We start from the raw sequence: 15,060 nt of genomic DNA on the forward strand, positions 1-15,060 counted from the left end.
TATACAACTCTGCTTGAGGACATCCAAGAAGCTACACCAAATTGGGGACCACTTCAGTTGCATCCTTGGGAATCAGCTGGACAAGAGGGAGGGAAGAATGTCCAAGGGAGGAAACAATACTGTGCAAAGAATGGAGAGGAGAGACAGTATGGCCCAATGTTCCAGGAACTGCAAATACTTGCCAACCTGGGGATGGGGGCAGGATAGGAGGAGAGTAGTGAAGAGACCAACGTGGGACCGGATCCTGGGTCTCCAGGATCACGCCCTGGGCCAAAGGCGGCGCTAAACCTCTGAGCCACCCAGGGATCCCCTCTCTCCCCAAATTTTGATTGCAACGGTGACTAGGGATCATAAATTAACTGTAATTAAAGGAGTGACACTGACAAGGAAGAAAATATTGCCCTTGTCAAAAATACACCCATTTGTAGGTCAGAGGCCACTGAGTCCGGCGAGTTGCTGGCCCCACGCGGTGCCCACCGCACCGCGCCCTCCTGCCTCCGCTCTTCGGGGGCGTGGCCACTGCCGCCCGCCCCGCCCCCCGCCCTCAGGGGGCGTGGCCACCGCCGCCAGCCCCCCGCCTCCGGGGGCGTGGCCACTGCCGCCCGCCCCCGTCCGGCTCCCCGCCCTCAGGGGGCGTGGCCACCGCATCCAGCCCCGCCCCTCGCGCTCCGGGCCGTGGCCACTGCCGCCCGCCCCGCCCCGCGCCCACGTGACCTGTCAGTGCGCGGAGAGGGAGGAAGATGGCTGCCGGGTTTGGGGACGGCGAAGCGCTGGAAGCCGCCGTCTCTCCCTTTCCCGTTTTCTGACAGCACCTGCGGCAAAGGAAACCCTTTCTGTTCACGCCGTGGGCGCGGTCCCCAGGCCGGGTTGTGAGACGGTCAGTGCGACGGTCGGCTTCGCCGGGTGACGGGGAGAGGAAGTGGGGGCGAAGCACAGCGGGGAGGGGGCGAGGCCACGAATCTGGGTGGGCGAGGCCGAGAGTGGGGGGCCCGGGGCCAGGTGGGGAGGGGGCGAGGCGGGGTGTGGGGGCCCAGGGCCGGGGGAGGAGGGGGAGGGGCTGGGGCCTGTGAGGCAGGGCCGCGGCCGGGTGAGGAGGGGGTGGGTGAGGAGGGGGAGGCGGGGTGTGCGCGCCCGCGGCCGGGGGGAGGGGCTGGGGCGGGTGAGGCAGGGCCGCGGCCAGGTGAGGAGGGGGGTGTGGGGGCTCGCGGCCTGGTGAGGAAGGGGAGGGTGAGGAGGGGGGAGGCGGGATGTGCGCGCCCGCGGCCTGGTGAGGAGAGGGTGGGTGAGGTGGGGTGAGGAGGGGGAGGCGGGGTGTGCGCGCCCGCGGCCGGGGGGGAAGGGGGAGGGGCTGGGGCGAGTGAGGCAGGGCCGCGGCCAGGTGAGGAGAGGGGAGCCCGGGTGTGCGCGCCCGCGGCAGGGTGAGGAGGGGTGAGGGGAGCCCGGGTGTGCGCGCCCGCGGCCTGAGCGGGAGGGGCCCGGCGAGGCAGGGCCGGTCGGGGCGCGGAGAGGGCGAGGGCGGGGGCGAGGGCGAGGGCGAGGGCGGGCGCGGGGCCTGCCGCTGGGCGCTGGGGCCCTGGAGGTCTGGCGTTTCCCGAGAGGCCTCGGGCGTGCTGTCCGCGGCGGTCGGTGAGTCGGCGGGCGGAGAGAGGCTGGGCTGGGGGAGGGGCCGGGCCTCAGTGAAACCATTTGTTTTGGGTTGTGCGGCAGCCGCTGGCACACGCTCCGCGTCGGGACCCGCCTCGGCTGGTACCGTTAAGGCAGGTGTCCCAGGTGCCTTTCCCTGGGCGTCCAGCGGGGAGGTGGTCGGTTTTCCTCCTTTGCTTTCTTATCGGGCTTCATTGCTCCATTGTCCTGTGCAGGCCTTGAAGTGCTTGGCAAGACATCCCCAAGCCGTTGATGACGATGCTTCCACAGTTTATTTATAGGGAAACGATTTCTTTGTCAGCCAGCAATATGGATTATTTTTCTTTCAAGTTGTTTTAACATGGAGAAAGGTTTAAACCAATGAAGAACGTTTTCTTATTTGCAACTGTTTATGGAACCGTCTCTGCCAGCCGCTAGGGGCGCTGGCTAAAAATGTAGGTTTCCTAGCCTTACCCTCAGAAATTCCCATTCGGCTGGCCTGGGGTGTGGCTCTGGAATCACCCCTTCCGAGTCCACGGGGGGCGATTCTGATGTTTTGTCATTGCCCACACTCTGGCAACACTGAGGACCGAACGTCTAAAAATGGTTAATACCCCTTCGGGAGCTGATGGAGAGCCAGGGGGAGAAATGGGGCGGCCAGGTTGTGTTCTTTGTTCTCTGCATTAGTCACAAGGACACTCTCATCAGAATCATTTTGGGGTGCTTGTTAAAATGTCAATTCTGGGCCCACCGCAGATCTACCGGATGGGATTTTTTGGTGGAGAAGCCAAGGAATATTTGTTTTTGGCAAACTTCCCAAGTAGCTCTGGTGCACACAAGTTTGAGAATCCTTGTTCTGCATTCTTTGTGTGAATGATTTCCAGATCTGTTTTTACGGCTACTGCGTGGATTAACCAACCTAGCTTTTTTGGAGCACCTCAGCTTCCGCCTGGCCAAAGCATCCGTGTCAGGAGTGGTGGGGAAGGAGGGGGCCTGAAGAGAAAAATCCTGACTTCCCCTTTTTGTTAATGGGTATGCCCTCCTCCAGTCACCTGTGCTTGACATCTAGTTGTCCTTGACTTTTTAATCTCCAGTCACATAGTTTCTTTGATTTTTACATCCAGAATCTCTCTGCTGGATATTTTGGTAGGTTAAAAGGTCAAATATCAGGGATTTTATATTGTTTAAGCTCATATCTGCCATTTTTCTTTATTCCCACCACCCATCCCCTTCCTGTGGGTTGTTTTGGTGGTTTCCTGACTGGTGTCCAGAGTTCTAATTCTTTGTGATTTTCTGGTCTGGGCCACATACCCTGCTGGGAAATGAACTTTCCTAGGATCATGCCAGTGTGCCATCTCCCTCTTCCTGCTTTTGCTCAAAAACTCAGTTTCTCAGGTTTATCTGTTACTGTATTGGTGCTGTTTAAAAGGCAAGAACAGATACTTACTCTTTTACCTCAAGGAAAAGGAAATTTATAGGACTTAATGAGAATCAGCAAGAAATCAGAATCCAAGGCCACTTCACCTCTCTCTCTCTCTCTCTCTCTCTCTCTCTCTCAGGGGCCACATTTGTTTTCTTGGGTTATGAGGAATCTTTTTCTCTATTCATATCTGTTAGGTTCTCTCTGCTGACTAGCTGTCTCAAAACTGTATCAGTTGGCACATGGCTCATAATGACTGAGTCTTGGGTTTCTAATTCCCAGTTCTAAAAAGAGGAATCTCATTAGCCTGGCTTATGTTTTTGAACATTCACATGTCCTAGATCATGTGCCCATCCCTGGTAATGGCTGATGTAGAACACAGGGTAGCAGAGCCTGTGGGCAGGCAAAGGCCTATAGACGAGGCGCGTTTAGTACACCTATGCAGTTATTTCGATTTGACAGTTACCTATAATGTTTCTACTTGGTCTATTCCTGTGGTAGGTTCTGGGGATAAAAGAACAAAGGAGAGACAGCCCTTGTCCTTGAAGAAGTTACAGATCTAACCAGCCACCCTCTTTCCAATCTTAGCACTTTTTACTTAAACGTCCCATCCATGCTATACATTGTTTCTTGGGCATACACCACATAGTCCTTTGGCTTTTTTATCTTCACATGAGAATACCAAGGTCTAACTGTGCATGCCAGGCCAGTTCCTGACCATCAGGGGCTGTTTTTCTCTTTCTTAGGCTCAATTTTATAGGCATTGTGCCAGATATAAGGTGGGTCTTGCCTCAAGGACTTGAAGTTTAGAGTTGTCGGCAACGATGAGTAAAATGGTATATGAGCTGTCAGAGTTTAGGTATATCCACAGGGTGTGGAGTCTAAGAATCAGAGCACTGACCCAGCTTAGAAAGTAAGCCAGTCAGTGGAGGCTTCCAGAAGATAATGTTAGAGCCATGTCCACAAGGATGAGTAGAAACTATCCAGGCATGTCCGTGAAGGATGGGCTTTCTAATCTGAGAGGGTAATAAGTGCAGAGGCCTGGAAAAAAGAAAGTGTGGGGCAGCCAACGGTTGCAAACAGATTAGTCTGCCTAGACCTGGAAGAGTGGATGTGAGTAGGGAAGCAGCTTTGGGTCAAGAATGGGTGAGGCTGGACTGGTAAGATGGGGCCAGATTGCTCTGCGTAGAGCAAAGCTTTTCATAGGAATTATAGAATTGAATCTCTACAGTGGCTTTCAAAGGCTCTGAGGACTTCAGTTCCTTGAATAACTAGTGAGTAATGAAGCTATCATCTTTTGTTCTCCCAGAATGAATTTATGGGGAACTTAACAGAAGGATTCTAAAAGAAGTGTGTTTTAGATCCCTTTTCAATGTGTCAGCTTGATTGAGGGTGGGAGAAGACTGGAGAGAGGAGATAAAAAGTTGGGGGACTATCCCATTGATCCAGATGAAAGATGGTACAGTAGAAATTCTTAGAACAGGTGCCTAGATTACAGCAGTTTCCTTTTTTCTGGAAACCGTGCCATTACTATATGACCTTATAATCCCCTCCTAACCTTGTGACTATAGTTAATTGGTTCTGGTTGCCACTTGACCCAACCTGGGACTTTTGGATCTGGGAACAAGAATAGTGTGCGCGCTCTCTCTCTCTCTCTTTTTAATTTTTTCAGAGGGGGAACACAAGCAGAGGGAATGGCAGGCAGATGGAGAGGGAGAAGCAGTCTCCCTGCTCAGGGACATGGGGCTGAAGCCCAGGACCCTGGGATCATGACCTGAGCTGAAGGCAGATATTTAACTGACTGTGCCACCCAGGCACTCCTCTTTTCTCTTTTTCTTTTTTGAGAAACTATCTGATTTGGGACTTAGATAGCTGTTGGCTGCCATATTCTTATTTGTGTAGAAGTTGGTCTATAATGAAAATAGATTAAGCCAACAGAGAATGAGGATTCTACTGGCATTTGAAGTCCAGTGGCACCCACCTTTCCCACAGTGTGGTTTTGCGAAATAAATCAGTATCCTTAAAATGAATTTCCAATTTTGCTTAAGCGAGTTTAAATTTGTCTCTTGTACCCTGAGGAGTCTTGATTAATATAGATGATGAAGGCCCTAAACTAGAGCACTGAGGGTGGGGTTTGCAGATGTTAGAAGTTACAAGTACGTTAGACAGAAAGCAGTAATGGTTGTACTCTGGAAAGAGTGGTTGATGCTTTGATACAGTGGACATGAGGATGGTGTTCAAAATGGAGGGAGTAAATTGAACAAAGGTAGGTGTGCGGAGCTGCCTACAGGTAGGGGCATCTTTGAGCGCTTCAGTTTGATTGGGCTGTGGGAGGAAGTGGCACTGGTATAAAAAGAGAATGGTAGTTAGAGCCGGATCCTGGATGCTTTACTGAGGTATTAAACTTGATCCTATAAGATAAGAGAACAAATGAAGGCATTGAAAATTGGTGACAACTGCTAATAGAAATCTCTTACTGGTTTGCAATAATAGAAGTATCCCAAGTATTCTTGGGATGTGATATACAGCATAGGGAGTACAGTCAGTAATATTATAATAACTTTGGTGACAAATGGCAACTAGACTTAGGGGGATCAAGAAACTAATTGGATATTCTCTGTCAGTTATACTTTAGGAAAAAAAGTGTCGCATTCTGGAAAATTAGGAAATAATGTTTCTAAAGAAAAATATTATATTAATGCCATTACCATTTGATCTGTTTCATTTCAGTATTTAAAATGTATATATTTATAATAGTTGAGATGCTGTGTATATAGTTTGATTTTAATTTTTTCTACCATCTAATATATCACATAGTTTTTGATGACTGTTTATTCCATTGTGTGAATTTATCATAATTTATGTAATTTCCCATCTCTAAGTTTCTTGTTCTCATGAATAAAATTGTGTTGTACTTTGTCCATATTTCCTGTGTTTTTAGAATTGATATCTAGCAGTGAAGTTAGTGGAACAAGTAACATAACTTTTTTGGAGGATTTTTGTAAAATGACGTATTACTGAGTTACACTCTACATCAGTATTATTTGCCCTTTTTACTGTCCAGTTTTGAATTTTGACAAATGCATATAATCATACTACCACTACAAGCAGGATAGGGAAGAGTTGAAGAACCCCCGTAAATTCTCTTGCACCCCAATGTAGTCCTCTCATTCTCTTCCCTTAGACTCTGACAATTTCTGATCTGTTTTATGTCCATATAGTTTTCCTTTTTCAGGATGTCTGTCTTTTGGTCCCCAGAGGGTAGACTTCTACGCCCATGCAAAACCCTATCCCAAGGCTCCGCTCATTATAGCATTAACTCAGTCTCATTTGAATCTTGTCAGCTCTCAACTTCTAAATCTCATCATCTAAATCAGGTATGAGTGAGGCTCTGGGTAGAGTCCATCTTGAGGCATAATTCCTATCCATTGTGAACCTGTGAAACTTGAGAAATAAGTCATATGCTATAAATTATAATGAGGGGACAAACATGGGATATGAGTTGACAGTGCTCAAAAAGGGGGAAAATGGAAGGATAAAAGATGTCACCAGTACCAAGTAATTTTATTCTCTTAGAGCAAAAATTTTTAACATTGGTCAACTCTGATTTATCATTTTTCTTTTTTTGAGGATGATGCTTTTAGTGTTAAAGAGTCTTTGCTTAATCCAAAATAGTCTGTGTTATCTTCCAGAATTATTGTGCTTTTAGATACTTAGGTCAATTTTAGTATATGTATTTTGCGCAAAGTATGCATTGATATTTGTTTATTTGCATTTGAATGTCCAGTTGGGTCAAACAACATGCCTACTTTTTTCGAATTTGCATTCTAGTAGTGGTAGATGAACAGTAAACACATAATATGATATATTTTCAATGGCGGTAAGTACCATGGAGAACATAAAGCAGGGCAAGGAGGTGGTGGGAGTGTGGGGACCACTGTGGAGGATGTGTGAGGTTGTTAACTATTTTATATCACAGGGTCAGGTTAGACTTTCCTAATCAGGTGAGCAAAGGAAGTGAGGGAGGGAGACGTGCATTTCTGGTGGAAGAGATTTAGGGAGACAGAATCCCTGAGGTGGCACAGTTTTTGGCGTGTTCAAGCCATGAAATGGGTAAAGGGGAGTGGTAGGAGATAAGGTCACGTAGAGTCATTGAGAGCAAGGTAACACATGTGATTTGGGTTCTGTGAGAAGCCAGTGGAGGGCTTTGAGCAGGGAAAGATGGAATCTGACTCAGGACCACTCCAGGTGGGGTTCTTCAGTCAGCAGATGAAGCAGCATCTCCTGGGAGCTTGTTAAAAATGCAGACTTGGGCTGCACGCACACCTACCAAATCAGAATCTCTGAGGGTAAGGCCTAGGCATCTGGGTTTTGCAAGCTCTCTAGGTGATTCTGATGCATGTTGTGGTTTAAGAAGCTCTGGTCAGACTTAGGTTTTCAGAATATCACTGTGGTTGCCTTGTGGAGGATGGACTGTAGAGAAGGCAAATGGAAGTAGGAAGAGCAGTTGGGATCTAGATGAGAAGTCATAGTGGCTTGGACCACAGTGATTGTGTTGGAGATGGTGAGCAGTAGTTAGATTTAAAATATGTTTTCTAGGTAAAGCCAATCTACTAGGATTTCCTAATAAAATGAGTGTAGAGTGTAGAGAATGAGATAAGTCGGGTAGTTCCATTGGAAGGATGGAGCTGGAACAGCCATTTACAGAGATGGAGGAGCCGTGGAGCACTTTCTTCTATTAAGGGGTGGTGATGAGGAGGATGGATTGAGGGATGCATTTGGAGTTTAGGATTTGGATGAGTTAAGATTGAGATGTGTGTGAGACTTGGGAAGGGAGGGGTGGGCATTTTGACAGCTGAGCTGTAGGGCCTTGTACAAGTGTAAGGTTAAAAATGATAAGATAGTAGCAAATTAGTTTTTTCCTAATCACAAATTATGTGTATTTTATCTAATCTACTTTTAACAGGTATTGGATTAAGGATAACTACAGCTTTTTGTGAAAATGTCAGTTCTGATATCACAGAGTGTAATAAATTATGTAGAAGAAGAAAACATTCCTGCCCTGAAAGCTCTTCTTGAAAAATGCAAAGATGTAGATGAGAGAAATGAGGTAAGACCAAGTTTCCTTTCTTTCTTTTTCTTTTCTTTCTTTCGTTTTCTTTTTTTTTTTTCCACACCCAATATGGGGCTTGAACTCAGGACCCCGGGATCAAGAGTCAGGTGCTCTACTGAATGAGCCAGACTGGCACCCCTAAGACCGAGTTTCTAAAATTAAATTCTTTTCATGAATATTTGTTAACTAGTGACTTCTGTGTACAAGGATACAAGTGAATATGAAATACAAAGTTCTTAGCTCTGGTAAAGTTGTTCAAAGTACTTCAAATTCTGTACTTTTGGAATACATTTGAACTCATATATTTGATTGAATGTGGAGTTTAGATTTATGATTGATTTTTTTTTTTTTTTTGGTGGAATAACCAATATTTGGGAAGTTTGATTACTAAAGTCTGAAGTATTTCTAGGAAGTTTTAGAGAGTTTCTAGACCCACTCTTCCTAGAAATAGATTAGACAAAATTTTAAAAATATTTTCTTTAATGGTACCTTGGTTCTCTAAGTTATTCATTTCATGCACTTAGGGATTTTAAAGAGCCTACATCTTTAAAGGATAGTTAAATAGGTTATGTGTTTTGTTTAATAAGATAGGGAAATATATATTTACCATTTTCATTAACTTCTATTAGATATTTCTATTCAACAATATAAGTAAATAGACGTTGATCTTATCTAATCATGAAGCACCATTCTGCAGCATTTTAGGGGCTAAAAAACTTTTTGTATGAATTTTCTAAGTGTCAAAGTTTGTATGTATTTTATGGAATTTAAGAAAAATAAAACTTTCGGGGCACCAGACCAGCTCAGCTGGAAGAGCATGTGACGATTGATCTCATGATGATGAGTTTAAGTCCCACATTGGATGTAGAGATTACTTAAAAATAAATTTAAAAAAGATTTAAGAAAAAAAGGAAAAAGCTTCTTAAAGCTGTATTTTCAATGTAGTTTTTTTTTGCCAGTGAATGAGGAGTGATACATATATATGTATGTATGTGTGAACATATATGTATCTGTGTGTGTAGACATGTAAAGAAGTTTCAGTTTTTTTATTGTAGGGGGAAAAAACAAAATTTATCATCTTAACCATTTTTAAGTGTATAATTCATTTGTGTTCAGTCATGTAACTAATTTATAATGTTCTGAAATATCTCCAGATCTTTTTCAAGTCAAAAACTCCATGTTGGTTAAACAGCAACTCCCTATTTCTTTTCTCCCCAGCCCCTGGTAACTACTCTTATACTTTCTGTTTCTATGAATTTGACTGCTCTTTTTTTTTTTTTTTTTTTTAAATTTGACTGCTCTTGATACCTCATATAAGTGGGATCAAACAGTATTTGTCTTTTTATAATGGCTGATTTCACTTAGCATAATATTCTTAAGGTTCAATAATGTAGCATATGACAAGATTTCTTTCCTTTTAATAGAGTTGAATACCATTCCATTGTATTTTGTTTATGCATTTATCTATTGATGGACATTTGGGTATTTTTTCTTCCTCTTGTCTATTGTGAATAGTGCTGCTATGAACATGAATATGCAAATATTATAAATGTTTAAAGTTGTGGAATCAGCAGTTATTTTATGATAATTATTTTTGACATAGGGTACCTAATTTCTTTAAATGTTAGTAACTGTCACAAGGAAATCTTAACATAAAAATTTTGTTATTGTATACAGAAATTGTTGCTGCTATAATCTTATGATAGTTAATGTTTTTAATTGAATCAGCTCATTTAAATTGCATAGCAACTCTATAAAGAGTAATACTGTTATTTATCTTGATTTACAGTTAAATGGCCAGTTTCCTATCCAAGTTACTACCTGGTAGAACCCAAATTTGAATGCTGCTCTGTTTTATTTCAAAGTATAACCTGTTTATGCTCTGTTGCCATTCTTTGAGTTTTCAGAGTAAGTTCAATCTAATGATATGCACATATTTTCAGTGTTTCTGTATTGAATATAATATATTTTGATTAGGTAACTCTTCTCTGATTATGCAAGTTGTCAATAATTGTTCTCAATAGGTAAGAGAGAATTTATAATTGGAGATTGTTCATTGTTATAGTTACTTTAAAAAGTGGTCATTTTATTAGCATTTATTAGCATATTTGAAATAACAAAAGGATGATAGTTTAAAAAGATTAAATATTACTTCATAGACATTTTCTATAAGAATACCAAGGAAATAGTTTCACTTGGAAGGAGAAATATAGCTTATCAGTAAGCACAAAATTATTAATCTTTCCCATAAAGAATGAAGCATATTTGGTATAGAGAGCTTCACTAAATCGTGCATGTGGTAGCATTTAACTGGTATTAATGTTATTTATTATTTTTTTATTTTTAATTTATTTATTTAAAGAGTGTACAAGCAGGGGGAGGTACATGCAGAGGGAGAGGGAGACTCTCAAGCAGACTGCACTGAGCTTGGAGCCCAAGGCCAGGGGTTGATCTCACAACTCTTGAGATCATGATCTGAGGTGAAATCAAGAGTCACCTGCTTAGCTGAATGAGCTACCCAGGCATTCCTGACATTAATGGTATTTTTATCTAGTTTAGGGTTGCATCAATTGAAATTAGAGTTTTAAAATAACGATTTGAAGCAACCTGGATTGTTAATTATGGCTCAGTGTTAGAGTTGGAGAGAAAGTAGCTTTCTCCAGGCTTTTTTGGGGTATTTTGCTTCTATGGCTTCTGATAAAATTTAAATTTTATAGAATTCTGTAAAGTTGTATGGATTTTCTTCTCTTTTTTCCTCCCTTTAAAATTATTTTACTTTATATTAATGTGTTTTGGTTATCAGTTTTGAAAAGTTCTCTTAAAGATTACATCAATAAAATAAAATAATGTGGGGAAAATTGTTGTACTGTATTTAGCATACAGTTAGCTACCCTCAGTAATGCTAATTTCCTGCATTCTTTCCTCTGAGCTTTATTTATAAACTAGATAGCTCTTGGCCTGTGAATGTTCTCAATGATGGCAGATTTTTGCCCTTGGTAGGATAGTGAAGGACTTTTGTTTTAGAAAGAACAGAAAATTACTCTCAGCTCTTCTTGGTACAAGATTGTAGTGCTGAGGTAGGACACCATTTTCCCAAGAAAATAAAGTGGGACTCCAAATTCGAGGGATGGATTTGTTTATATGCTTAGAAATAGGCTCTGAGGGAAATTTCAAAGGAGAATTTAAAAATATTTTAGTTTTGGGATGCCTGGGTGTCTCAGTGGTTGAGTGTCTGCCTTTGGCTCAGGTCGTGATCCCAGGGTCCTGGGATTGAGTCCTGCATCAGGCTCCCTGCTCAGAGCCTGCTTCTCCCTCTGCCTGTGTCTCTGCTTCTCTCTCTGTGTCTCTTATGAATAAATAAATAAAATCTTTTAAAAGGAAAAAAAAACTGATAAGTTTAAAAAAATAAAAAATAAAAATATTTTAGTTTCACTACAATTATCAGAAGAAGTATATATTCTCTAAAGGTTTACTTTAAAGGGCAGTGGTTATTGAGACTTTAGTACACCCAAATAAGTAGAAGTAGTTACTCTAGGAATTGGGCAGAGCAAAGAGATGGTGAATAGGAAATGTTTTTGCATTCTAGTCTTCTGGGAAGCTGAGATAAGTATGGTACCTGTTGAGGGAACTTCCGTTGGTGCAATGTTTGTTATAATGTGTTTTGGCTTGGGAGATCCTTATAAGTGGAGTAGGGGTCATGTGAGTTCTGTGATTCTCTGTATTTTGGAAAGCAATGGGCTTGGGGTTTACTGGGATGTGCAGGATTAGGTATGGAAGGGGCCTGATTCATACCCCTGAAGGGGTATGATTCATTTTGAAGTGGAAGAATAAAGTTGTCATGGCTGATTCTAAGTTAGTCTGTCTCTACAAGTGTAGTTATAAGATTGGTTAAGCAAGAACTAATAGAATAAATATTTTGTTATAAGCCTTGCTTAATGTAACTTTTCTTCTATCTTTGAGAATCTAATAAAACTTCATGGTAGCCTTTTTTTTTAATTTTTATTTATTTATGATAGTCACAGAGAGAGAGAGAGGCAGAGACACAGGCAGAGGGAGAAGCAGGCTCCATGCACCGGGAGCCCGACGTGGGATTCGATCCCGGGTCTCCAGGATCGCGCCCTGGGCCAAAGGCAGGCGCCAAACCGCTGCGCCACCCAGGGATCCCCTCATGGTAGCCTCTTTTGACAGTTATTTATCTTTTTGATTTTAGTGTAGCTGTAAAGGTGTATTAGTTAAGAATTACGTAGGATTGCATGTAATAGATCCTAAAACAATGTCTTAATCAAATTAAGGTCTTATTTTTTGCACGTGAGGACAAGCTGGAGGAACCATTCCAAGGTTGATACGTTGGATTCCGGAAATCTTCCCAGGTTCCTTCTGCCTCTCTCTCTACTCTGCACTGTGTGCTGGTAACTGCACATCAGCCATCTTGCCATGTTCACCAATGTGTCTACATATGGGGCAAGAAAAAGGAAGAAGGCAGCTGAGCTCGTCTAATTGCTGAGCTGTCCTGGGAGACTTAGCTCAAGCAGTAGCATAGGATGATTTCCAGCTGCAAGTGAGGCTGAACAGTGTGGGTTTTTTTTTAGCTGAGCACATTGCTGCCCCTAAACAAAATCCTGTCACTTTGAATGCTGGAGAGACCACTAATAGTTTCTGCAAGAGAAAGTAATGACTATTCAAGTTTTAAATTTGGCTTGTTTCAGGATGCCTGGGTTGTTCAGTGGATGAGCGTCTACCTTCAGCTCCGTGTGGTCCCGGGGTTCCGGGATTGAGTCCCACATCGGGCTCCCTGCATGGAGACTGCTTCTCCCTCTGCCTATGTCTCTGCCTCTGTGTCTCTCATGAATAAATGAATAAAAAAATCTTTAAACATAAATAAATTTGGCTTGTTTCTAGTTAATCAAATTTATACCATGTTTCTTATTTGTCTTATAGATATGTATGCACATCTACATTATTTTCTCCCTCATACTCAAGAAGCACCTATCTCTGTGAACTTTCTGAAATGACTGTGACCCCAGAAAGTAAACAGGAAAATTCTGAGTCTCTGGAATTACTAATCTGAAAACTCTGATGTAAAATTCATATATCGTTAGGGCCATGGATTCAGGATTACTTGGTTTTAATTTGTGTATTATATCAATGTCTTTGTTATCTCACTTTTTATCATGGTCGATTAGGAAGGAAAAGGTTGCTATAGAAAGTTTGTCGAAGAAGTTACAGCTGACAGAAGCAAGCTTGGTGTAGTAATTGATGTCTGTAGTTATGACTCAATTGCAAATGTAATGTTTAAGGTAATCTGTTTAACAAGTAGTAAGTAATGTGTGCATTGCTTTTTAAAGTAATAGTTATCATAAAATATATAATCAAATTTAATGTTTAAAGGATAAGCTTTTTCACCTGGAAAAATCTATTTGTGAATAATACCTCATTCCCTGATGACCTTGGTTGAATGATGCATAATTTAATATCCACTGTTATATAAGAATGTCTCTATTTAAAGCAATTTACTTTTATACTTTGCTTAAACCAATATTTGTGTTTTAAGTCTTTGCTTGTATTATTCTTATAATAGCATCTGTTGTATTTTACCAGTTATTGTATTTGCTTCTTTGTATGTTGCCATTGACAGATTTTTTTAATTCTTTGAGCTTTTGCTCACTCATTTACTCAACAGATATTTGAATATCTGTGTGACAATCACTGTCCTTCACACTGGTGATACATTATTATTTTTACATCTACACTTATGTTTATTCTTTTCATACAGTGTAATACCAGTTTCAGGTGTACAATTTAGTGATTTAGCACGTCCATACAACACCTGATGCTCATCCTCTCTTTAACTCCACCCCCACCCACCTCTTCTCTGGTAACCATCAGTGTGTTCTCTATACTTAAGAGTCTGTTTCTTGGTTGCCTCTCTTTTTGGGAGAATACAGTATTAAATTAAAAAAAAACAAAAAACAAAAACAGACATGCATCTTACCCTCATGGAATTTAGAGCCTTTAGGAGAAATGGACAGTTATCAGTTGTTAATCAAACAAACATAATCACAAAGTTTAGTATAATAAAGGAGAATTAGGGGGGCTTAGTCAGACTTTCTTGAGGGGTTGATGTTTGACCCAAGAGCTGAAGGATGGGTGGTAGTTAATTGGGTGGGACAGAGGGAAAACTGTTGTGAGGGTCCAGAGGTGGGAAAGAGCTTAGGAGTATGTTGGTGGGGAGGGAATGGGACAGAGTAAGTTTTGAGGTAGTCCTGCCATGGCCACTGTAAGTATTTTGTTTCTGATCCAAAAGAGCAATAGTGGTTACTGGGGATTTTACACAGAAACGATGTCATGTTAGCATTTAACACATATATCAGTGACCCCACACTGATATATACATAGTAAGTAGATACTTAAATATTTGACTAATTGAACTTAATTTTTGGTGTAAATTTTTTTCTCATATACCTTAGTATGTTTTAACACTTTTAGTACTATCATTGTTAGCCCACTGCTGCTCATCTGTTTCTTACCATGGCCCTTACAGAAGATGATCATGTGTGTATTGTCCTTGTGGTAGATGAGTCCTGCTTGTGGAAGGAACCCATCCCAGGATCTGGCTGCCCAGGCCTGCTGTATTCTCAGGGCTTAGATGTACTGTCTCTTACTACTGTGTCTCATTCTAGGCACATAGGGGGCAACTGGAGGTTTTTATGTATAGTTTTACTTTCCTCCCTCTTGCCCTGATGAACATCTTACATATATGGTTAAAATCACATTCTGTATCATATTTTTATCTGGTATTGTTAGAGAATTTGGTTACCATAGATATGCTAAGATTTTTATATACATTGTGGTAATTACTTCTCAGAGCCTAGTATTCATCTTTTCTTGTTTTGAATGAAATTGT

At 41.9% G+C, this 15,060-nt stretch overlaps 1 protein-coding gene across 21 annotated transcripts in view; it reads left to right on the forward strand.

Moving 5' to 3' along the window:
* The first annotated feature begins 701 nt into the window (after positions 1 to 701).
* Positions 702 to 15,060, forward strand: part of KIDINS220 (kinase D interacting substrate 220) — a 104,173-nt gene continuing 89,814 nt past the window's right edge. For 11 of the 21 annotated variants that reach the window (XM_077844204.1, XM_077844207.1, XM_077844208.1 and 8 more), the window contains exons 1-2: positions 703 to 877; positions 8,010 to 8,153. In XM_077844204.1, the coding sequence (XP_077700330.1) occupies positions 8,046 to 8,153 (108 nt within the window). In that variant the 5' untranslated portion in view covers positions 703 to 877; positions 8,010 to 8,045. Of the gene's footprint in view, positions 878 to 6,400; positions 6,421 to 8,009; positions 8,154 to 9,945; positions 10,065 to 15,060 lie in introns of those variants that run through there. The other 10 variants (XR_013349838.1, XM_077844219.1, XM_077844221.1 and 7 more) reach the window with 3 other exon arrangements.

The sequence above is a fragment of the Canis aureus genome, chromosome 12 (assembly GCF_053574225.1).
Source record: "Canis aureus isolate CA01 chromosome 12, VMU_Caureus_v.1.0, whole genome shotgun sequence".
Classification (NCBI taxonomy): Eukaryota; Metazoa; Chordata; class Mammalia; order Carnivora; family Canidae; genus Canis; species Canis aureus.